Source organism: Chiroxiphia lanceolata, chromosome 15 (genome assembly GCF_009829145.1).
Source record: "Chiroxiphia lanceolata isolate bChiLan1 chromosome 15, bChiLan1.pri, whole genome shotgun sequence".
In the NCBI taxonomy this organism is placed as follows: Eukaryota; Metazoa; Chordata; class Aves; order Passeriformes; family Pipridae; genus Chiroxiphia; species Chiroxiphia lanceolata.
Window position 1 is genome coordinate 4,443,976 of NC_045651.1, and position 25,014 is coordinate 4,468,989.

Consider the following 25,014-nt stretch of genomic DNA (forward strand, 5'->3'; position numbering starts at 1 on the left):
CATCCATTATTAGGATTAAACTGACAGAACAAACTAATTCCAATTTTCAAGGACAACTGCAATTCCATCTCTGAATCCAAGCAAGAGAAAATAGATGTTTTAAGTCTATTTTGTGATCTACTACATAGCTACTATACCATACTAGAGTCCTGCTCTAAGTGGAAGAAATCCTATTTAAACTCTTTGCTGCTCAAAGTTCCTTCTCTTTTTGTGCACCATGTGGTGATTCCCAGTGTGCCAGGGGGACACAGTGCCAAAATTATTGCTCCATGGAGTCATCTTGGGTATTACCACATCTCACAGTGGGGATGGATTGATGAGTAAAGGTGTACAGGCTGCTGATATTCATGGGTTTAACCTGGTTGAGGGGCATACAAGGCTTCCTTCCATTATTAGACTTTCTAATCCATGTGATGTTTCATAGTAAGTAGCAGCCTTCAGTAGTGCCTTAAATCTGATGACTGCTTTTGTTGTGTAGTTGTAGTATTTTAAAAGCAGCTCATGCTTATTTCAGTAAACTTAATATTTAAAAACAGACAGAAGTGAAAACGTTGTTTACTCAGCTTAACACACTCTTAACAAAGAAAACAAAAATGTTTTCCCAGCCAGCAAAACCAATTAACACGCAAGTATCTTTATAAAAGGTATTATTCAGTATTTAATTGATCATTAATTTTCCTTTTGAAATGGGAGTAGATAACACCGACATCTTCATGAAACTTGTCATTAAACCTCTGAGGGCTCAGATAAACTTGACTTCCCGAGGCAGCCAGGGAGCATCTGCGCGGGGCCACGAGAGGGCACCGCGACACCAGGCAGTGCCTGCGAGGGTGGTGGCACGGCCGGGTCCCCTCCGGCCCTAAACCCAAAAGTCCTGTAGCGTGCAAGGACCGCGCCGAGATGCGACGCGCTCCGAAACAGCGCGGCAATTATCGACATCCGTCACATCAAACCCATTTCTGGCTTCTAGCAAAAATCAAGCTCGAATTCCTCAGCATTGACAGGGTACCCAAGTGCAGCTTTATGTCCTTTTTAGGGAATGTGCTGAGAGACTTTATTTAACTTTTGCTATATGTCATTGCTTCCCAAACGCTCGCATCAGGGACTTTAAAATGAGGCGGGGTTTGAAATGCCCACATCAGCCCGGTCATGTGAGGGAGCATTAAGTGATGTGTCAGATGTGCTCGAGAGCTCCTCTTAGAGCTGTTCGGGGAGCCGTGTGACTTCTGATAAGATTCAAGGCTTGATTGCTTTGAAGTGATCAAAATTAGTCACTTCCTCTCCACCCTCCTGGTTCCTGCTGGCGGTGGTGGCTTTGCAGGTAGTCCTGCAGCACGGGGTTCTGTGCTGGCCTTTTGTTGCTCGAACCCAGAGTACCACACCTTTGGATTCCTTGAGTCGAGTCTATCTTTTGCCTGTAAACGTTCAGATTTCAGGACTTCATCCATGTTGCAGTTCCCCCCAGGCCTCCAGACAACTGACTGTTGTGCGCTGGAAAAGTGTGAGCGTTTGGGAGCCATCGGATGAGCTTGACATGTGCAGGCCACATGGACACCACCAGTGTGGGGTGTCCCGTGTTGCTCAGACATGTCACACTTCCTACCCAGCTTGTGCACATGCAAAACTGCCCGGGATGTCCCCAGGAAGAAATGTGGTGACGTTATGGATGCCACACCATGTCATGCAGCTCGAAATTAAGTGCAGACACTCGTGCTTGCGTGTTTTGTGAAGAACGCGTTGGAAGTTCAAAACTGTCCAGAAAAAGGGGGTTTTCTTTCACTTACCTCTCTTCAAGCAGCTGCCACGATGGTCTGGTTTTGCCCACCCTACTCCCAGAACTCAGCTCTGCTCGACTGTGAGTGGTTTTGATGGTGCTATGGCAAGGTGGAGGTGCTGGTGGAGCTGATGAGGATGTCAGTGGTGTGCTCAAGAAAGAATTGCTTAGGAGACAGCACTGCTTGAATGTAGGTACACTCTGAACATCTGCTTAGGAAATGCTCTCCCATGCTAAGAGGAAAAAACAAAACTACTCTTTTTCTTACTTGAAAACAAATAGATTAAATAAAAATATTAGTTCCAAATTGATGCAAACATGTTCTAAGTAGTGAAAAACTCATTTTCTAAGAGAAACTGCTATGTTTCTTATTGCAAAAGTAGCAGGCAAGATTTAAATCCCTGCTGAGCAGACAGCACACCTTTGATAGTCATCTTGTTTGTAAGGGGTTTTACATATATGGAAATGTTGGTAGTGTCTAATACTTGAGGAAACAGTACAGATAAAAGCTGTCCAGCTTTAGAGGGCTCCTAAAAATAACTTGTCTAAGTTGGTATAAATACAAATAAGAAACACTTTATATATTCAAATGATTTGATAATCTGTAGTTTTAGGTAACACATGCTGTGCTGACCTTTGCCAGCTCCATGCAAAGCGATGAACAGGGACTTGTTTGCCAACTTCTGGAGATTGCAGGAAGCTGGAAGCCCTTTTACAAGTGTGACTATGTAAAAAAAACCCAGCAGAGTTAATACTCTGCTTCACTGTGGCTTGTCTTGAGATTGTGGCCATCTCCTTTTAAGAGCTGTTTTAACTGGAATGTAGGAAAACGTACCTCTTTTATAAAAATTAAATATAATTCAAGGATATCCTTGGCTTTCAGTTCATCTATTTTTCTGTCATTTAGTCTGGTTCACTTGTCTTTTTCAGGGAAATGTTGTTCTGAGGGATTAGCAGTAAAGCATGGAATATACTGACTGCCTTGGATGAGTGTGTTGAAGAGGTTTTAGGTTTTTTTTTTTTTTCCAGGATTTCTTAGAAATTGAAATTTATCACAGTTATGAAAAAATACCACCAGTAATGTTTGCATTTCCTGTAATCATTTATTTAGTAACAACTGCTTCTGTCCCTCCATCCTGGGGCAAGGGGTGTGCTCCTCTCCTTCTGGCCATCTTTGTAGCTGGGAAGATGATCTCTAGTAAACTAGAACAGGAAAAAAGCCTTTCTTTGGAATGATGTTTCCTGGCTGCCAAGGAAAGTTAGGTTCCAACAAAAGCATTTTCACTGCTCGACTGAGCTCAGGGCGGACACCAGAGTCTGTGTGGAGGAGACTGCAGAGCTTTTGCAGTACTTTGTCTCCCTGAGCAGTGTCATTTCTGTCTTGCCTGGTCTGAACCAGCTGTTCCTTGTTCAAGAGCTGATCCCTTGTAGACTAACACTTGATGGAGGGCACTTGCCCTGGAATAGATAGTGCTGAGTGTCGGTGACGTGCCTGGAGCTGGCTGGGCTTCTGCCCTCTCGAGAGGTGAAGGAGAGGGACATGGTTCAGGCCCCTCTGGTTATCACTGCAGCTTTGGGCACTGGAGAGTTGTGGGTTTGCCCCCTACTTCATGTGTTTATGCTGGTGGTTAAAGTCCTCTTCCTCTGGGAGAGCTTAATTTGGGGATCCACACACCTCCCCAAGCTTTTGGGTTCTGTGGGTTTGGAAGAGAAGGGGGGGATAGTGATTTCTAATCTTTCCTGAAGCAGCATAAAGCAGCCACTTGAAGGGGCGACAGCTGACTCCCTCTGGGCATTTTCAAACCTGGTGTCACTTGCCACTGAGCCTTCTCATGTTGGGTACTGCTGGAAAAGGATCACTTCACTGAGCTTTGTGTTGTCATGGAAGTGGTTCAGTCTTATGGCTTGATCAAAACAGTTTCTATGCACAAATGGAATTTCTCATGTAAATAATTCACTCTTAAATGAGAAAAAGCACTGCCTTGGTTTTTCAGACAAAGACCAGGAGAGGTGAAGGTTAACTTGTGGTGTTGCCTGTGCTCTTTGGCAAATTTGCCTTCACAGGGAAAAGCTCCAGTGTCAAGCCTTTGCTTGTTAGAGAAGGCAGCAGATAAGTAGCTGCCCTGCTGGCTGTAAAGGAGGACAGTCCATTGGTTTGGGCAAAGCCAGCTATCCAGGTGGGCAGGAATGCCTCATGTAATTCCAAATTTCACTAATCAAATCATGAAGAAAATATTGCCAAAAATGATCAGATATTTAGAATGCGTCACTACACACTGGAAGGCCATGTCCATACCTTGTGGTGAACCTCTTACACTGGTGTTTTCCTATAATCCCTTCACTTAAAATACTAAATGTTTATGCTTGTAGGAAAAAAAAGCACCTGAGAACCTGAGTCCTAATGTAACTTAGCCTTGTCAGATCTTTGGAGGGTCGGAGGGTTTTGTGGTCATGCTGGCCATGATCCTTTGTTGAAAACTTTTCCCTTCCTACAGGAGCAGAGCCTGGACTCCTGTAGTCAGAGACCAGAAGTTTGTGATGTAGATAAAGAACAGATTATCTGTGTTGCCAAGTGAGTTAGGCATAAACATGTCTTTTGAACTATTTTTAAGTGTGCCAAACAGGCAGGTTTTCATGATGTGCATAACCAGCTTTATTTTGGGTCAGGAGGTCGCTGTGTGTGTGGAGCACTACAGGGAGACCCTTCCTGCTAATGGGCCAAGACTTACTTTTTAAAAACCACTTTTTTGTGCACCTCCCAAGACTTGCAATTTTCCAAGTAATCTCTAACAGCTATAAGATTTTTAGGGTGTGCTGCGTTTTTTTGGTCCACCTCAGGTAAGATGTTCTGAGCTTCACACTGCACCAGACCAGGGCGGAATTACCATGCACAGGCACCTCGTTTGGTCTTATTTACAGAAAATTTGTCTGAGTTTTAACTTAGCGCTGGACTTCAGCACTCCAATCACAGCAGGGGCCGGGGCGGGGGCCCGGGGCAGGAGCGGGTCGGGTTGGGGTAGGTGAGAGGGACCGGGGCAGGTGAGTCCCGGGGGCATCGAGTGCACGTGAGCGGGGCTTGGACGCAGTGGAGGCGCCCCGGCAGCACCGGAGGGAGGGTCTGGGTGCAGCAAAGTCTCGAGAACACCGGCGGAGGTGCTGATGCAAGTGCCGGTACAGGTGAGCAGTGGGAGCACCGGCGGCGGTGCAGGTGAGGGGGCCGGCCGCAGTGGAGGGCCCGGCACAGGAGAGGGGTCCGGCCGCAGAGGAGGTGCCGGTACAGGTGAGGGGTCCGGCCGCAGAGGAGGTGCCGGTACAGGTGAGGGGTCCGGCCGCAGTGGAGGTGCCGGTACAGGTGAGGGGTCCGGCCGCAGAGGAGGTGCCGGTACAGGTGAGGGGTCCGGCCGCAGTGGAGGTGCCGGTACAGGTGAGGGGTCCGGCCGCAGTGGAGGGCCCGGTACAGGTGAGCCGGGGCAGCCCCGGCCGAGGCGCCGCCGCCGCCGCCAGGGGGTACTCGGGGCGAGCGAACGCGGGGAACAAAAGGCGGCGGGTTCCCCGCGGCCGGAGAGGGGGAAACGCGGGGCCGGTTCCCGAGCCCTCCAGCCCGCACATTCCATCCCGAAACCCGAACCGGGGGCCGGGGGCGGGCTCGCCCGCGCTCCGCGAGCCGCGTCCCCCCCGGCGCGGGCGCGGCGCGGGGCCGGCGGGGCCGGGGCTGCGGGGCTCGGCCGGGGCTCCCCCGGGTCCCCCCCGGCGCTGTCCCGCCGCCGAGCCCCCTCGGGCCGGTGCCTCCGGCGCGGCCCCGAAGTTGCGGCGCCCCGGCCCCCGAAGTTGAGCGGGCGGTGACGTCAGGCCCGGCGGCCAATGGAGCGGCGGGCGGGGGGGGGCGCGGCGGCCGCTCCATCCCCGCACCGCCATCCCCGCACCGCGCACAGCCCCGCGCCGCTCCCGCACGGACACACCGCCGCACGGACACGCCGCCGGAGCGCGGACACGCGGCCCGGCCGGGGGCGGCTCGCGGCGCCCCGAGGAGCCCCCGGAGGCTCGGCCCCCTCCGCGGGGTTACCTGCCCGGCCCAGGTGGGGCGGTGCGGAGCGGAGGAGGCTGTTTCGGAGGGTGCCGCCGCTTCTGATGGATGTTTTGTGTGCGTTTGCCTCCGCTCCCGGGTTCTCTTTCATGTGAGGACGCGTCTGGCTCGAGCTCTGTTAAACTATCTGCCTTCTGGTACCGGCCGTAGATAACAGAAAGAAACCTGAGCCCGAAAGGCAATTCCCCACCTTCTTCCACCTAACGTGACCTTCTCGGGCGCCTTTGAAGGTTTGCTGGTGCTCCGGCGATGATGGCAGTGGTGGGTTCCCTTGGGCTGTACTAAGAGCCTCTTGTTTTCTTTTCCCTTTCTTAGAGGCATTTCATCTTTAAGGGCCGGCTGCTCGCGCACACTTTTATACCCACCGAAGCCATCAAGAAACCATGTTGCGTGGTGGAAGAAGTGCGTTTCTGTGCCTTGGAATGATCTTGAGCGTTTCGAGCTCCGTGACTTGGATGCCTGTTGGAGGATGCCCGCATAAATGTACATGTATTGCTTCCAACGTGGATTGTCATGGACTGGGACTCAAAACTGTACCGAGGGATATTCCCAGGAACGCGGAGAGACTGTAAGTAAAACCGTTAAGGGCTCCTCGAGTACTCGTAGGAACACCTGGGACGAGTTTCCCAACACCTGCCTATCAGTGCAGAGTACTTAGGAACAGGAGTTTCAGTAATCCAAGACGGATTAATGTTTTCAGGAGGGAAGGGGAGGAGCTTTTCGGGAGTTACAGCGATCCTGCCGCTGTGCCTTTTCAAAAAACGATCGGTTTCAGAGTTTCACGGTTTTTAAGTTTCAGTTGCCGTCTGATTGGGTTTTGCAGTGACTTGCTTGTAATGGAGCTGGGAGCCGTACCTGGAGTGCTCCCCGCTGTAATCATTGTCAATGCAAACACCAATTTAATATGCAATTAGAAACCTGGATGTTTTCACCTGGTGGCAGTTTCTCCTTACTCTCTCAGTATGGCGATTTCATCACCATGGAAAAACCGCCTGCTGCCATAAACTAATTCAAATGGAGAAGTCACATTAAACAGCCTCTAATTTCTCTTTTAAGCTGCTGCGGGGAGGCTGCTTGTTTAATTTTTAATCTGCTTCAGGGTTTATGATAGTAATGTAACGCTGTGGGGAGCAAGGAGAATAGCGAATGTGTTCTTAGCAATTCCTCTCTGTCATAAGTTCTTATGAGTATTTCACTCGACTCCTTTTACTTAATAAGTTTCTAAGGAGAAAGCTGAAAGCGAACCCGAGCTTTGTGATAGTGTTCTGGCACTCAGTTGGTGCAGAGGACGGCGTGTCTGACGTTCTTAATGCATAGCAGATGGCACATTTCAGAGGGTGCCCGGTGCTAGATATGAAGATGTCCAGAGTGGAATGTTAAACAGAGCCCCAGCCCGGCTCTGCGCTGCTCCACGCATGACCTCAGCAAAGTGCACTCGGTTGTGCCTTGTGTGGATTAGCTGATAACTTAAAATGTTTTTGAACTTGTAAGCAAACGCTGGAGATTGTATGGCCTGACTTCCTGTTTTATTTCCTTCTGGGTCATAGAGTTGGGGAAACTTCAAATTTTCAAGCAGTTTTTTTCCTCCGAGGAAGAAAACTGGATGAGGTTACTAAGCAAACAAAGTTTCTGTGCAGAGAGCACTCCTAAAGGCTGAGTTCTGCCCCGGAATGGAATTTTATAGTATCCTTGGCTGTTTCTAAATGCGTTTTATAGTGCTGAGAGCTCTTAAATGACAGCAATATGCAGCTTTCTCACTACACTGTTCTACCATCTTTGATGTTATGTGGCCATATCAGCCTTTCTTTTAACCCCAGCTGTGTGAGCAATCGTTTTCAGATGTCAGTGCTATAGAAACCTTAACTTCTGCCTGAAACGGTGAAACTGTCTACTCTAAAATCGATGAGTAGCAACCTTGGCAGTTTAGGGCCAAAAAAACCCACCCCGGTCCTGAAACAACAAACCCCACAACAAACCACTACCAGAGTAAGCACTGCCGAGGCAGGCAGAGTATGTGTGATAACACGGATGGCTTAAGAGTCAAAGGCTAGAATTAAACTTCTGAATTCCAGGTTAAAATGATTCATGAGTGCAAGGTTAGTTGGCCACCGTAGAAGAACTTCAAAATGATAATTTGTTATTGCTCAAGTTTAGGGGGAATAAACGAACGTTGTTGCCAGGTTTCACTGGTGAGAACTTATGTAAGAAAGACCTGAACTTGCTTTGCCTCCTGCAGGAAGCTGAGCCAGGAGAGGAAAGCTCTTGGCCTTGGCATGTTAAGTGTTAAAAAGACTAGAGGAAAGTGTAATCACTGTGCTCTTGGTCTTGTTCTTTTTGGTGTTACTTACAGATTTAAATTTTAGATTAATGGCTGCATAAAGAACAGTAGTAGCGATTTCACAATATTCAGTTTGAATATTTAACCTTAGAAGATACCACCACTGATAAATATGAAATGGAGCTGTGTTGGATAGTTTGTTTGGTTTGTTTTTTTTTTTTTAATAGTGTATTATTGGAGCATTCAGTGGCTGAAACCTTGTGGAAATAGGATACAGAGGATTGCATAGTAACACATTAATCCATATTTTTAAACACTGTCTTCAGCTTTCATCCTGTCAGTCCATCGTGAGCCTTTCCCTGGTTTTATAATGCTCACTGGCATCATCATTACAACTGTGTTTTAAAGCTTGGGTCAATTCTTTCAAATCTATTTGTCTACTAATTGCACTAACTTGAATTTTCTAGAGTAAGCAGTAGAGAGAAAAAGACTGAATTCCTCCGAGTCTGATTCTGCTCGTGGGTGAAACATCAGTCAGCCACAGGACATATCAGAGGATCTCATTTTCCCTGTGGTCCACAGCAACCTGTAACTATTTATGACATAGCAGTGGGTTGATGTGTAGTCTTGTAACTAGTATGTTTAGCTTGTAAATAAGACCTAATTGATTATATCTGAAGTGATGAAAATATTTCTCATCTCAGAGAAGTGTTTATATGTTGGGAAAATCATTTTAACAAGTTTCTTGCTGGCCACACACTGAGTGCCTTTTTCAACTGTTATGCTCTGGAAAGGTATTTACTTCTTTCTGCATTCTCTTGAGCTAAAAATTCCACATACCTGTTCAAGTTGGAAACTTTTTGCTTTAATTAGTGAGAGATCTAATGGCACCACTTAAAATGTTTTGCCACTAAACTTTTAGAGTTATGTTTGGACAAATGTTACAGATTGTTTGGGCTAGTGGAGCCAAGTTAAATATTATTCAAATTTGTGTTAATATGAAACCCAGGAAAACTGAAAATATAACATAAAGGAAACAATGGGAAATATCTTTAGGGGGAGAAGAATTTCTTATTGAGAAGTTCTATTAAATGAACCAGCTTTGATTACTGATTCTTCATGAGGAATGAGATGCACATTTTTTTTCTGAAGGCTTTGAAGGTGCACTTTTTGTGAGGAGTTGTACCTATGATCTGTGTCTTGAGGGAAATGCACAGATTAACCAGGGATCACAGAAAGAGTTGTAAAACTATCCTATACTTTTTTTTTTTTACACAGATTCGTCTTTAATAGTAGTTTTGCAAATATAGCAAGTATTGCTAGGTTTGGGTTGCAGTTTACCTTGTTATTACACTCTATGATAGTCTTCTAATTGTGTGGTAGAGATTGAAGCTTTGGCTCAGTTCACTTTCATGAAGAGCTAAAAAGAGGTGAACACCATGTACTGCTGCACAACCAAATTACTCAGTCTGGACAATGTAAGTGGTGAAGGAAATACTTGTCACTTCCAGGAGTAACTTCCAATTATCTTCGTTCTGGGGAAGGAACCCTTGGAATAGCCATCGTCTCACGCAGGAAGAGAGACAGAAATTAGGTCTGAGACTTCTCTTCAAGTTGCAAAATGTGATGCTGCACAGAGGCCCTTGAGCAGGATGATGGAGCTGACCCTGTGGCTCGTCATTAGGATTGACTGGTCCATTCCACATTGTGAAACAACATCCTACCAGAAATAGAAGTTTGTAGACCTTTCATGTTGAGGAGAAAACTAATGATTTAGTAGTGAACTTGATTATTTCTTTTAAGCTATGCAGCTGATAAGACCTTCTGTCTTATAAAGGCAGCACATGTAAGGATATGTAAATACATCCATGAAAATCCCAAATATTTCACCTTAATGAAAAGTTCATTAGAATTGCCTCATCAAACTCCTCTAATCAGAGTTTGCTTAGCTGTGCTTCAGTTCTTGCATGTGATTATTTATGTAATTTTTCTTTGGTGGAAACCTTTTCTGTCTGTGTAAAATATTATACATGTGGCCTTTTGTGACACTTAATAATGCTGATAGTCCAGTTTAGTTTGAGATGATGGGTAAATGCAGCGACCAGATCAAAGCCACCTGTCTGACAGTTGTGTTTTTGAACTCTGAAAGGGACAAATGACATGGAGAAAACTGCTCAGGAGCCTTCTGGGTCAGTGTCTGCTTTCTGTTGGAATGGAAAGCCTGAGCTTTTGTGTTTTCCCTTCCATTCGTGCCTGGTTATCTCCTTGTCTGTTAGCAGCACATTATATATGTATAAAAGTTTCTTTGGAGAATTTAACCATGTTTGAGTTCTTGATGAGTTTATGTTCAGTGGCTTAGAATCTTGTTTAATTGATAGCTCTCCCCTCTTAGTCATTGTTTTGCCTTTCATTTGAGGGATTCTTTACCTTGCTAAAGTGATAAAGCTTGCGAGACTAATCTGTTCTTTGCTTTGTCTGAGCAGCTAAATTGAGTGTCTCCACATATAGGTGCAATTTAGAAGCTTAGTCATCTGCTTACTCCTGAGTTTTCATGTGGTCTGGGGTTTCTGTTACACAAATATATTATTATGGTGGTTTTGGCCTAGGTGCATTGAGCTGCTGAAGTTGCACTGGCTTGTAATAAGTCTTCAACTTCCTCAAGTTTGTCTCCAAATTAAATGCGAGCTCCTGTCTTGAATGCTTCCATATTGCTGCAGAACACGCTGTTAAACACATGCAAATGTAATTATAGTGACTCTTACACTGACATTCTGTTTTTCTAGAGCTCTTCCCACTAGGGATTACCACTCATTTGTTTGTGCAGGAATAGTCTCCAAAACCTTGCGTGGAGCATTTCTCAGTTTTTTTCCCTAGGTCATGTGTCAGTAAGTAGATGTACATGGCTTTGGCTTGGAAAAGCTTGTTTTCAGAGGGGACTGATCCTGGGAAAACTTGGCTGAGTTGCTTAATTTAATGGGGATACTTCCCTTTATTGGTACAATGCTGTGTGTGCTTGGCTGGACACTGCCCTGTGCTTGTGTAGGCTCAGTCTTGCACTATTAAATCTCTTCCCTCATTTTGAAGTGATGGAAGCAGGAAGGAGGATGGAATCAGCTGCTTGTAAATTGGTAGCTACAGGAGCAGAGAGGTGGCCATTGTCATGTTGTCTGTATTTATTTGCAGAAATTTGGATTAGATTCTTAGATGAAAGACCAGACTACTTCCTGCAGAATTTTTTAATGAGTTGCTCTGAAACTATTTTGGTTTTTTTTCCACGTTCTTTAGCAGAGGAGTGTTGATTCATGCAGAAAAATTAGGTGAAAGGAAAGTTGCTCCTCTAAAAAACAACTGTTGTCTTTTAGGAAGTCCTAAAATACCCCTGATGAGCATTGTTTTTTACCCCTGGAATTTGTGTTTGTATGAGTTTGTGGAAGTGTGTACCAAAGACTGCAGGTATAGCTTACCTGTAGGGATGGGTTGTGAGGCCAAAAACATTCAACTCTAGTATATTTTATTGGTTTAGTAATTGTATAAAACTCAGTGTTGTAAGCTGTCACATGACTGCTAAGAAGTCATTTGACCTTTATAGTCAAAACTACCTGTAATCTTTTGGAATATCACTACCAAGTTTGTGGTTTTTTTTCTGTTGTGTGGTTTTTTTTTTTATGTTTGTTTGTTTGTTTTGGGGTTTTTAGTGTACAAACATTTCCAGCTGTGTTTAAAACACAAATAACTTGTCCTGTGTGGATGTTAACTTGTGATATGATTTATTGTCTGCATTTCAGGAGTATTTAGGCTACTCCTTAACTTCCACAGAACAGAAGGAAAATGATTTTTCCAAAGAAATCTCACAAGATGCTTGGGAATAATGACAGGGAAAAAGAACTTGTCTCTAAGAAGAACACTTAGTGAGTGAGTTTCAGTGATTGTATGTTAAGAATTGAGCTTGTTTACTGGAGAGACTGTTCAGGAGACTTAAACCAGGATGTGTTCCCTCCCAGGAACTAATAGTTAAAATTACTTGAAGCTTAATTTTTCCAGATCTCTTGATATAGTTTGTGTGGTGCCCACAGTGCTTGATTTCCCACAGTGTGACTGTGTGCAAGTGGCTTCTCCAGGACCAGCAGATCACAGCTCTAAGTAGAGCCAACATTGTGGTGGAAGCTGGATGATGGCACCTGTAGGAATCAAAACACACATCCTGCAGTCCCACAGCTCTCTGAAGTGGCTTCTCTTTTCCTGCTTGGCTTATTTTCCACTCCTGCAAGACAAAGCAGGGATGTCTCCTTCAGGGTGAGGCACAGCGAGTTTCTAACTTCAGGTGAGGAGGGAAGGATTTCAAGGTAAGTTTGGGGAGAAAAGCTGAAGTGAACCTCAAACAGCAAAGCTTTTTCAAGAACAACAGTACTGGCAATGTCATGGAGAATGACTAGAAGTGTGGCAAGTATTTCTTCAGATGTTTATCTATCCAAATACTCCTGTACAATGTGCAGGGGAGCAGTGGTGCTCACAAATGTTACCATAAGAGGTCAGTTTTGTTCCCCATCCTTGTGAGGTTTGAGACAGGCTAGTGGGATGTGCATCCTGTCCTTGGCTCCTTTCTGGTGTTTAGGTGGCAATCTCTTCTTGTTGATTCAAGTGCATTAGCATGATTTTAGATGGATTTTGGCCCGGGACTGCTGTTGTCACTCCCATCCCCTTTTATGTTCATTAACAGGTTTTGTTTGCCAATGTAAAGCTATATCAATTTGACTTTTTTGTTTGTTTTTAAGTCATTTTCAGGATAAGAAAGGGCTGGGTTCTAGTCACATTTGGCTTGCAATATGGCCCAAGCTACTCTGTTTTCAGTATTTTCCAAGTCTTTTCTCCCGAGATCTGTAATGCTCTATTTCCAAATCTGTTTTCAATGTTGTGCAGTCAGACATATCATTAAGATCTTGAATGGTTCTCATCAGTGACAAGAACTGCTTCTTCCCTATTAAGAAATGGCTTTGTAAGCAATTGTCAGTCTTTTCTAATGGTCCTAAATACATAAAAGATCCGTCTGCCTATTTACAAAAGGGAGCAGGTCTGTGCTCTTGGGCTCAGAGTAAATTTTAGATGAGTTTAAGGCCATTTCTGTAGAAAGGGAATTTAAGAGGGTGATTTTTACCACTGCCAGTTATTTTCAGCTTTTTTTCCCCCCCCCCAACTGAATCTGGTCTGTCAGTTTTCTCTGTCAGAATAAATTTGCCTGGTATTCCAGTTTTACGCCATCTGTTTGATGGCTACAATCTATGTTTTTAATCTTATGATTGATAGATTTTTGGAGCTTTTCATTAGATTTTGACTTTTCCAGCAGTGACTTGCTGCTTTTTTCTAAGACCTTAAGTTCATGTCTCAGGTGCAAATAAGAATTTAGCTACGGGTTCAAATCTCCTTTGCTGTTGCCAGTGAAGGAGCATTTTCAATAAACATGGATACACTTAAAATGAGGTAGAAAACACTGTTTTAAAGCGGATCTTGTCTTGACTTTGCATCAAGAAATGTGGAAAAGCTGTCTGAAATTTACTGCTCAGTTGTTTACAGGATTGGTGTTGATCAGCAGCTCACTTCTACCTGTGTTTTCCTGAAAATCTGCAATACTGTTGCAGAAGTGATTCCTAAATTCTAATATCAAAGCAGGTGATACATGGAGAGTCCTCAGGAGGCTCCTTGGGAGAGTCCTCTGTTTCTCCTGCTGGGATCCCACTGTGCCTTCCTGCCTCAGGGCTGTGGTGAAGGATCAGCTTTGTGGGATTAGTACCAGGTTATTAATGAACACACTCAAATGTTTTCAGAGTCCAGGCAACACTGAGGATTTTGGGAGGCAGCCTCCTCTTGTTGATACCTTGCTGGCTGCTAAGTTGAGCCCTGGTCATTCTGCTCTGAGGTGCAAGGCTTTTAGCAGTGATACCATATTTAGGAAAGAGTTTTTTAGGCTATTTGGAGAGACTTTAACCCTCTCCTGGTCGTGGGGATGCTGTGGTGACACCATGCTGTGACTGCACACAGACAGTCACCCAAAAATACAAGACACACGAGGTACCTGTAATTCTTGACAACGTTTTCCCTGCAAACCTTGACAGTAGTTTGTGTCTACAGGACACAGGACTGGTGTTTCAACCAGGGCTCCATATAATGGGAGGGATAAACTGCTCTGGAGGTTAATGATTTGGAGATCAGTAACCCATTTTAACAGCCTGGGAACATGCTTGGAGCAGGTGTGGGGAGGATGAACTCCATTTCTGAAAGATATTTTTGGGTTTTTTTTTCCCCCTTTCCATTTTGGGGTTTTCTTGGGAGGAACAGTCCTCGTTTTAAACAGAAAGTTTGTTTTGCAAAGTTTTAAATTTACTGTAATTTTAATTCTATCAGTTAAAAATATGTCATGCCAGGTAGGCTGAGTTAGAGTTGAGGGCAGTGCCTGCTGTACTGCTCAGTGCTGTTTCATCTGCCTGTCTTCATCCCTCTGCTCTTTTTTCTTTGCAGAAAACCCTTTGGGAAATCTTTGTTTGTACAGTGCTCAACAGGAGAAATCTTGAGCTATCATGAGGGTGCTTTTAGGCCTGCTAACTGAAATGATAATTAACTTCATATTAGTGAAGCTGAGGTTCTGATCTCCAAAATCACAGCACTATCAAATGCAGCTTTTAATGTCTGTCTCCAAACTTTTTTTTTTTTCCCCAGGAGCTGGAATCTGTCAAGGTTGGCTGCTTTTCTGTGGGGGGGGAGTGAGGCACAAAGTGGAGGGAAGAGTATGGGAATCAGCTTTCTCATGAAATGTGTCAAAAGATAAGCATTTAACTATTAAGAAAATAACATTTTGATAGCAGAGGCATAGGTGCATGCTTGTGCATGCTAATAGTTAGGGGACTGTTTCTGAATCCTTGGGGGTTTTATTAGTTGGTCTCTCTCCTTTATTCCTGAGGCAGGTAAGGAATGTGCTAATTAACTGATACAAAATACATGTGTTAGTAGACTGTGAGGTATTACTGGTGGGTGTTGTTGTGAGACCCTAATAAATAACCTTGAAAGCTTCAAAAGATGGTGAGTTGTGACCCTGATGAACCATCTCAGGTCACATTAAAGTGAAGTATTTTAAGTCATTCAGCCAAACTGTCCTAGAGAACTGTCTTCTCTGACATTTTCTCTGGGTGTGCACTGGGCAATAGTGAGCACTTGTGCAGGTATTTGAGCAGCTTTTTAGGTTGAAGTAGTACTTGGTTGTCTGTCTGTCAAAACTGGTTTTCAGCATTAGCAGAAAACATGGTTGTACGTTACGTAATTCTGACCTTATACAAAAGCCTGGCTTGACTTGGAAAAGCTTTTTCCACAAACAACTGGTCCCAAAGTAGAAAAGATTCAAATTCCTAACTTCAGTTTTCCTTTGAAGATAACAAAAAGCTCAGCCAAAAATGGAAGACACTTCCCCTAGAATTTTGCAATCATGTTCCTTGGGACGTGCTGTCTTGTCCAAGATGAATGAAGAAAGATATTCTCTGTGTAAGAATATAATTTATATTAATGATTCCCCCCTTATAAGAAGGAAATAACAAGCAGCAGTTTGATGGTCCATTCTCTCTGTTTTAGGATACAGAGTGTAGCATGTAAAGCTCCTGTAACAGATGTGATTGCATGACATGCAGCCCATTACAAGTAATCCTGTAATATGTGTGCTGCTTGTCCACAGCTATGGAGACACCAATGTTTAATTAAAGCAGTTGTGTTGTTTAAATACGACTCTGAGAAACTTCAGCAAGAAAAAGAGCGGTTTAAATGCCTTGTGCCTTCCCCTGACTCCTAAAGCATGTTCTGCCTGGACTTTGGTGGGAACTTAATTTGGGGATTTTCTCCAGATTTATCCTTTGGCTGCGTGATGGTTTTGTTTAGACTAGGGAGGCATTATATTAGGAAGGGGTTTTTTTGAAATGCTGATTTTTGGCAAAAACCTGGGTGAAACATCTTGGCTTGGGGAGGGCAGTGGTTACAGCACCACTGAACAATGTGGGAGCTCCTGGGTCACAAGCTCCTGTGGAAAAGTTGTAGAGGGATGAGAAGAGGCTCTGACAGTCTCATCCTTTTGAAGTGGTAGAGCTTGTTAGAGGTGATGTTTTAAGAATAGAGCTGGGGAGCAAAAAAAAAACCCGAGAACTCATTGTAAGGGAATGGTACAGGGAAGCAATTGTGCATTTCTGAAATGCCTGAATAAATGCAGCAGGGGAGGTAAGCTGGAGATGGGAGTAAGGGGGTGAGACAACCTGGAAATAAAATTCTTGGGCAAAGAAAACTTGTTTTGCAGAAGTGGAAATAGATATGGAGAAATAAAGCCCTGAGGGAAAGGGCTGGTTCTTCAGCGAGATGAAAACACACATCTGGATATAAGTTCCTCAGATAAGAATGTGAAAGTGTAGAAAACAGCCCAGGGATCCTTTGGAATTGTGAGTTTTGATAGATAACATATGAGAAGACAGCAAAAGATAAGGAGCAGTCAGAGGTTTTATGATTTTTTTGGGGTGGGTTGTTTGGTGTTGGTGTTGGTTTTATGTTCTTTTTTTCCCCCTGGAGAGTTCTTTAGCTAATTGCTTATGAAGTTTTTTTAAATGGATTACTCCCTGTTGATGTGAACTTCATTTTATAGAATAGATATTTTCCAAGGTTGTTCTTCAGGTATGTAATTGGGTGAGTGCAAAGTGGTTTTATAAGCATGAATAGTTTCAGTAACTTGAAACATAAGTTTTGTGTGCCAAGTCTTTAGGAAAACTTGAGTTTTGAGTTCATTTAGCAAACGTTGTGAAATCAATTCAGCTTTACTACAACAAGTCTGCTGTTGAAAACCAAAAGTGGGATGAGGATGGGGAGACAAGGAAGGTGGGAATCTACTTGAGAGTGAAGAAAATTGTTTGTAAATTGGTTGTAACATCTGGTTGGGAAATTCAAGTCAATATAAACTTCCTTCAGAATTTTATTTTACATTTTAAAAGTGTTCTGTCTTTTGCTGCAACTTCTTGGCTTCATCTGCTCCTTAGTGGCCACAGTAGACCTGTTACACTCAGTGTGGTGGTATTTGGAAGGAATAGAGTTGGTGAAACTGGATGCTTTATAAATTAAAAAAAAAAAAAGAAAGAAAAAAACCACCCTGAACAGCAACAAAAAGAAAAACCACAAACATAAACTAAGACCTCTCTTACCTTTCCAGGAAAAGATCTCCTGGGAAGGGTTTCTAGTCTGTGCATGTCTGAAAGGGAGCAGGGTGATGAAACCAAGGCTTGATTTTCATGCCAGACTTCACTAAAATCATTTGTTTGTTGGTGGAACTTCTTTCCAAGTCATCAAGGATTTACAGCAGTCAGAAGCAGGTGTGAAATACTTCAGGTCCTAAACATCAAGTTGTCTGTGTTACTGAAGAGCACCTAAACACACAGAGCACTTTCCTCACTGTGAGATACTCAGTCTCACACCATGTCATTAAGTGAAATCCAGAATTAAATGCAAACATCAGATACTGTCTCTGTGGAATAAAGCAATGTGCATTTTGCTCAAGTTTGCTGAAATGTGGGGTTTTTTCCCCTAGATGAGTCCAAAACTGACAAAGATGGAAGCACAGGCACTGTCCTGATGAGATTGTCCATATGATAGTTGAATGAAAATATGGCCCAAAGAATGTTTGTTGTCTGATTTCTCCCTGTTTGGCTGCTTGAGCTTTGGAATTGCACTGGGCTGATCTAACCACCTGATTGATGTCCATATAATCAGCTGGTGCCTGGATTTGAAAGATGAGCTACAGTTGTAGGAGTTAAGTAGCAATGGCTAAATAAAATCAAGAATTGAAAAGAAATAAGTAAAAAACTGAAGTTTTTGTATAAGTAGTTGTTAATCTGGGTTGGGCTTTTTTAATATGAATTAAAATGATACTTGAGCTAATATGAGAGCAAATATGACACAGAACTGTACTTCTTTCTCTTTATAATGTGCACTTTCTGGCTTCTTCATATGAAGCCATGTTTCTGTAGCAACTGTATTTTAAAGTATTTCATATAATTTTCTTTGTGCTTCAGATTTAAAGCTTTCTACCAAGCCCTCAGTTCCCCCCAAAACAGAAAACAACAAATATTTGTTTTACCCTCTTCTCTGTAGAAAAGGTAGGACCATAGAGTCTTTAAGGTTTGAAGAGACTTCAGGAGGTCTCCTGGTCCATCCTCTGCTCAAAGCAGAGCATGGAATTTGGGCAGGAAAGTGTCCAGTTGGGTCTTGAAAACCACAGCACCTTTATGAAACCTGTTCCTCAGCTTGACTGTCCTGACAGCAATGAGGTTTTTTCACGAACAGCCAGAATCTCCTAATTTTCAGGTTGTGAGCATTGTATCCCTTCCCCTGTGTTGTGCCTCAGTGAAGAGCCCTGCTCTGCTCCCAGACTGACCCCTCTGGAGGTGTTGGAAGCTGCTCTTCAGTACCCAAAGCCTGCCCTTCTCCAGACCAGACGAGCTGAACTCCCTTAGACCCAGCTTTTGTAGTCAAGCTCCTTGATCACTTCAGTGGTATCTTACTGGCCTTGCTCAAGTCCATTGGGATCTTTCATGGACAGAAGGGCCCCAAACTGGACTCAGCATTCCCTGTGTTGTTGAGAAAAAGACTCTTCTCCATTAATCCACAGCTGTTATTTCAGTATAGAAGCCATTGAGGTTGCTCAAACATGATTGAACTTTGGTGAATCTGTGCCTTTTCTCAGCCAGCTTCTCTTCTGTTGGCCTAGAAATTTCTCCCAGTGGTATTTGCACTGATTTTCCCAGTAACAACAGGCTGCTGCTGCCCAGTCTGCACTTTGCCATGTCCTGCTTCTAAACTTTTTCCAAGGCAAAGGTAGTATTTGCCTGGATCAGAGATGTCACAGCAAGGCTGTGCTGTATCAGCCAGATCTCTGCACCAGCAGATCAATCCTGTTTTCCCACAGGCTTGTGTGGGTCAGGATTTCTTAGGTGATGCTTGACTTGATCCTCTGCTACTACTGCCTGTTCTCTCCTCCTTGAACAGAAAGACTTGAGAATGTGTCAGTCAAGACTCGGCTCAGAGAGGGCTTTGAGCACCTGCTCTGTCACTAAACCATCACATCTTGTTTATTATTTTATAGCTAATGTTCTGCTAGAAGCTTTTCTTGATGTCCCTTGCTAGTTTGAGCTCCAGCTGAGCTTTCACCTTCCTCATACCATCCCTTCATGTCTGGGCAGTGTTTCTGTGCTCTGTGAACTGTGTGTTCCCCCCTCTCCCGTGCTGGAGCTCTGTCTGAGATGCCCCTTTACCCAAGGTGTGAACTGGCACATGAGGTATTGCCAGTACAACCTACACCTGTTTAATTCTCTCTACAGACTCTCTTTGTCTTCCACAAGGGCATAGGTGACACTGCCAGGTGAGATCTGGGACACATCAAGAGTAGCTACAGGAGTTTGGGAACAGAGGTGAAGGACAGAGGAGTGTAAAATGTGCTGTTCAGCATTATTCTGTCAGCATAACATTTCCTTTCTATATAATCAAACCTGCAAACCCTAATAATTAGACAGGAATTCCTGCAGGCTGAGACAAACACGTATTTCCTTGGAAGAAGCAGAGTGCTTGAATTACTCAATCCATTATGCTGCTCTCTGTGGGCCTTAGGTATGACTTCCACATGAGTCTGCTCAACTGGAAATTCAACCACTGCACAAGCTGCAAAAAGTAGGTTTGGGGGGTTTTTTTCCTTGATGTTTTTTAACATCTGTAGCTTGCCAGATAACTTTTTTTTTCTTACTTTTTATGAGGATGAGGACAGAAGTGTGTCACCTGCGAGCAGTTCCAGATCATTTGGACACTAAAATGTGTGTTATTAACCAAGCACTGCTGTAATGGACTTGAGAAGGGAGAGCTTATTCACAAGATTAGGGCACTTATCCTCTAGGATCCCTTTTCCCATTGTTCAGCCAGAAAGAAAACAGTCTGAGTCATACCTGACAGCCTCTGTAATCACAACGAAGGATCTCATTTTTTTGCATTAAAAGCTGTGTGGTGGAGGTGTGTTACAGAGGTAGGATGGGCTGCAGCACAGGGTTTGCACACTCCAGCTGTTGTGTGACTGTTTAATGACTATTTCAATTTTCCTGGGGGCTGAAACTATCCGGTGTCATGTGGTGCTGTCCAACAACTACAGCAGAAATTATTAAATGTCGAATTCTGAGTTAATTGATATTGTGGCTTAAGATCCCCAAACTGCTGGATCCCAGCATAACTGTGCAGATACACTGTTGTTGCTGAAGCTGTGCAGGATATTTAGGAATCTTTTCTAGGACTGGTGGTTGTTTTTTTTCTCTGCTACTGTTCCTCCACCTATGACTTATTCTTACTGCAGATCAGACGAGGGGTGGTCTGTTTTCTCCTGCAAACCAGGTAGTTTAAGATCTCCCCTTAACCTTTTGTTTAAGTTGAGCAGCTCTCTCATCCTCTGTTCATTTGTCACATGCTACATGGAGGGCTTTAAATCTTTTTCTTCCGAAAAACTGGATGATGTGAAGTGTTCAGAGAGTGCCAGTCTTTCAAGAACTCTGCAAAGGAGCATGAGAAATTCTTTTTCTAAGTGAACTGTTTAAGAAGAAGAAAATCACTTAAGCCTTACAGAGTCAAAATATATTTTTTTGAAAAATGAAATTGCTTCAGCTGAATTTGATTTTGAAGTTGTTGTCTTTCTTTACAAGTGATGTTCATACTTGCCCATGTGACTTGGAAACTACTGGAATTTGTGTATTTCATAAAATCCAGTCCCAGGAATTCATTTCCTGCATTGCAAAATATGTTAAATCTGAAGATATGCAGATTGTGCTGCCAGAGGGCTTCAGGGTAGCGTTATAATTGAGTAGTTTATCACAGTAACTTTGAAGTTCTTGGACTGAAGGCATAGGAGAATTGCCAAGTGCTTCCTATAGGGAATATGGTCATTTAAGGTTAAGAGGCTAGTGGCAGTCCACAGCCATTAAAGGCAAATTAGCTGCATAGCAGAAATCCTGGAAAATGGTTAAAATAATAAAACAGATACTGGGTGTGTAAAGACTGCAAAGGGCAGCCAAAAGCTACTCTGTGGGTCCATTCACACATGGAGTGGATTTTTGTCCTTTTACTGGTTATGGTTATTGGTGTGTTCCCAAACTAAGAACTGAAACACTCAAGAGAGGAGGATTTACTGAACAGTTTTTTGCCTCCAGCTCTGACTTTCCTAAAAATCAAGAAGGTATTCCTAAAAATCAAGAAGGTGTTTTTCTTATGGCTTTAAGTTTCTAGAGTGCAATAGGTAGCCAGGTCAGTGGTGGAAAAAATGCATTACCTGTGAAAAATGCAAGTTTCTTCCAGCTCAGGTGCTGAGTGTTTGTGTTCGTGGTCACCTGGCATGGTGATGGGGGCTGGAAAACAAATCTGACAGGAAAACTTTTGTGGGCTGACTCAGCTGTCATTCCACCTGGTTTGGGTTGACACAGTCACAGAGTCACAGAATATTCTGTGTTGGAATGGACCCACAGGGATCAGAGTCCTTTAACAATGTCATGGCACAGGAAAGTCCTTGTTTCCCAAGAATAGGGGCTGCTGTAGTTATGTGGAGGAATTGGGCTAATGAAAAATATCAGTAGCTACTCAGATTCAGGAATCCAGGTTCAATTGTTATCACTGGAATTTTAGCTGCCACGTTTTGAATGTTGATTTATCATTTAAAATAAAATCCCTTGGAATGTATTACAAATTATTCATAGCGAAGAATGTGTGCTGTAACCTCAAAACAGATGCACTTAAATGTCTTGGAAAATCGTTTTTCTTCTGTTCTTCATGAACTTCTGAGTGTTCCATGACTTGTGTTCCAGGTGAAGTTTGTTTTGATGGGAGTTCTAGATGGTGTGTTGGATCCTGATCTGTTGGCTCTTAGGGGGCAAGAGAGGTTTTTATTAATTCCTAAGTGCATTGTCATGTGTGACAGAAAAATTTTATGCATTCCTTCTTGGAAAATGCCAAAAATGAGATGAAGAGAAGTGCACCTTCCCTGTGGATTACAGGGAGGGTTGGTTTAATCAAGATTCCTTTCAGAGCATTGGGTTCTGTGCTGATTTGTTTGTCCCAAATGTGACCTGTGTGTGTAGCTTTGAACTGGTGTGTGGCAGCCACTTTGAAAACTCAGCAGGAACAGAAACTAAACTTTGTTTGAGATTCTATGACTCAAAATGAATATTTACCTTACTTGGGAAGCAGTTGGACAGGAAAGAATCCTAGTGCTGTTTAACTTGGGTAAGAGCTGTCTTTTGAAGTCTATGGCAGTTAATTTTTCCTTAAATACAGTTTCTCTACTGCTCTTATTGAGTTCTTTATTAATATAAACAATCAAATATCTAAGGACTTCAATGAGGTCTAGTGCTCCTTCTCCTCAGATATTTTCACTTTGTCTGCAGTTTTGTTTTGTGTAATGTCTTCTTGAGTTCAAGAAAAACGAATTAATAAATATTTTCTGAAATACTGCCTGTCTAGGACTTGTGTTTGTCATTGAAATGCAAAATCAGCTACTACCATGAAATTACTGGGGATCAGAGACGTTCAGTTTTGTTGTCAGGAATGCCGCTGTGTTTGCCAGATTGGCACCTGAAGGCTCCCTGAAAATAGAGGAAAACTTAGTTGCTCTAGAACACTTAGTGACAAGAAATGGCCTTAACCAAATGCAATAATTCTGTTTCTTCTCGAAGGGGAACTATATTTAAGCAGCTTCTTTTCTGACCAAAAGCTAACAGGGTTGGCTCTGAAGTCTGATGGTTTTTCAGACCAGAAAAAAAATTGTAACTTAAAAAAAAAAAAATGTACAAAGTAGAAGCTTGTTCAAAGCAAATACACCACTTGCAGTAAGAACATCAGAGTGAGAGTATTTTGTTCACCTGTGAACTTGTACAGTGCCCATATATGAGAGACTCCAAAACCAAACCATTACAGAGTTGTACAGAGAGAAAACTGGTTTATGGGCTTTAGTAAGACTTTTGAATTTGCCTTCTGTGTGCCTGGAAAAGCATAACTGGGCAGCCAGAGGTAACTCCAAAATGGGCAGTTGATTAGGAAACTCCAAACCTGTAGTCTTGGAAGAGCTGAGGAATTATGTTAGGGACTCACCTGGGCATGCTCAAGATTCACAACTCTGATCAGGGCCCAAACTTCAGATTATCTTGCAGACTATATTCAGAGAAGCAAGTAGCAAAATGACATCTGACTGTGATAGGAACTCGCTATTACTGGTGTTACTTTGAAATTTTGCATCTTAGTAGTGTTGGTTTGAATTTTTGCATCCTCGTGTATATAAAAGGATTTGAATTTTGTGTAAGGCATTTTTATTTATATGTAACTACTGAATTGTTGAGCTGAAGATTGTGCAAGACTTCAGCATCTGATGGCTGTTGTTGTTGGCTCTTCTGTCAGAGTTGTGACGTTCATTGTGGAGGTGATGTGGTGTCAAACTCAATTCTGATCTTGTTCGTCAGAGGAGCAGAGGCTCAGAGCTGGCCAGGATGAGGGTGTGGATGTGCCAAGGTATGTGAGTCTGGAAGGCTGAAGCACAAAGTGTGAAGTGGCAAGTGGATTTGCTTCTCAAATCATAAACTTTATCCAGTCCAAGGACGAGGGTGGGGGCTGAGATCAGTGTCTGGATGTTTTGGAAGAGCTGAGTGGCTGAGCAGAGTCATCATCAAGTGAAATTTAAGTCATGTAGCAGAGGAAATCTGTGCACTCCTGGCATGCTCCAGAGAATGTTGGTGCTTTAAAAGTCTGTCTTAAATTCACTTGATTGTCTTTAGAGAGGAATGAAAGATGAAGCAATTCAGAGGAGTTCTTGTGATGAAGCAGGATTTGCTCCAGTTGCTCCAAGCATCCCTGTTTATAATAAGTGTGTACATTGTGTGACTCAGTCTTCAGCATCTACAAAATATGTACTGGGTTAAATTGTTATTAGAACATAGCAGGACATGTTTATGAGTAAAGCTCCCTTTAAGAGTTTATCTGAACTCACTTTCATGAGGTCTGGTACTGTTCTAGTTCAGTTCATGTTTCTATTCCCACTTAAATGATTTTTTTCCACATCTGTTTTCTTGAAGCTACCACTACACCTGAATTGACCTTCATGTTTTGCCCTAAAAAAGTAAAAATTAGAAAATGGTTTGACAAGAGAGACTTAATACCAAGGGCTTTATTAGAGCTGGTATAGATGACAGTTCTGATTTCTTTTTAAGTGAGTGATACCAGCCTGGCTGCTGACACTCCACAAGAGACCTGTGTTCTTTAATGGTGTTTTCTTAGATGTTCTCAGATGGTGAGACAATATTATTTGAATGTGAAATGACAGAGTAGTAGCTTGGCTTGTGTATGTGTGGAGTGAGGTAGATATGTTGACTAAGATCCAAGATCTGCTTGGCCCCACATTGTACCCAAAACGCAGGAATTCTGCACAATAAGAGTTTTATGTAGAATTATTTTATCTGGACGTAGATATGTGTTAAATTCACCTTTACAGTATTATTTTCCTCGTATCTTTGACTCAGCTGATTTCTTTTCCAAGAAATCCTTTTGACTCCAACAGTCCTTTTGAACCCTGATGGGTTTGAAAGCCAACCAAGGTTGCACGTTAAGGTTTAGCTTTTTGTACTTCAAACCCACTAGTGAGCCCATAATCAGCTGCCAAACTTTATAAAGGAAACATAAAATATTATGTTGCCCACAAATACCAGCTGTAAACCACTAATGTCTGCATAGGTTCAGTAACTTCAGAGTCACAAAGTTTAATTGAGTAATGGGGTAACCTGTGGCAATCTGCTACTCTGCAGCCAGGGT

The 25,014-nt window shown here is 43.1% G+C and overlaps 1 protein-coding gene across 1 annotated transcript in view; it reads left to right on the forward strand.

The window, feature by feature from the left end:
* Positions 1-5,772: 5,772 nt before the first annotated feature.
* SLIT3 (slit guidance ligand 3) overlaps positions 5,773-25,014 on the forward strand; it is a 481,232-nt gene continuing 461,990 nt past the window's right edge. The window contains 1 exon segment of the mRNA XM_032702926.1: positions 5,773-6,426. Within this exon segment, the coding sequence (XP_032558817.1) occupies positions 6,242-6,426 (185 nt within the window). The 5' untranslated portion in view covers positions 5,773-6,241.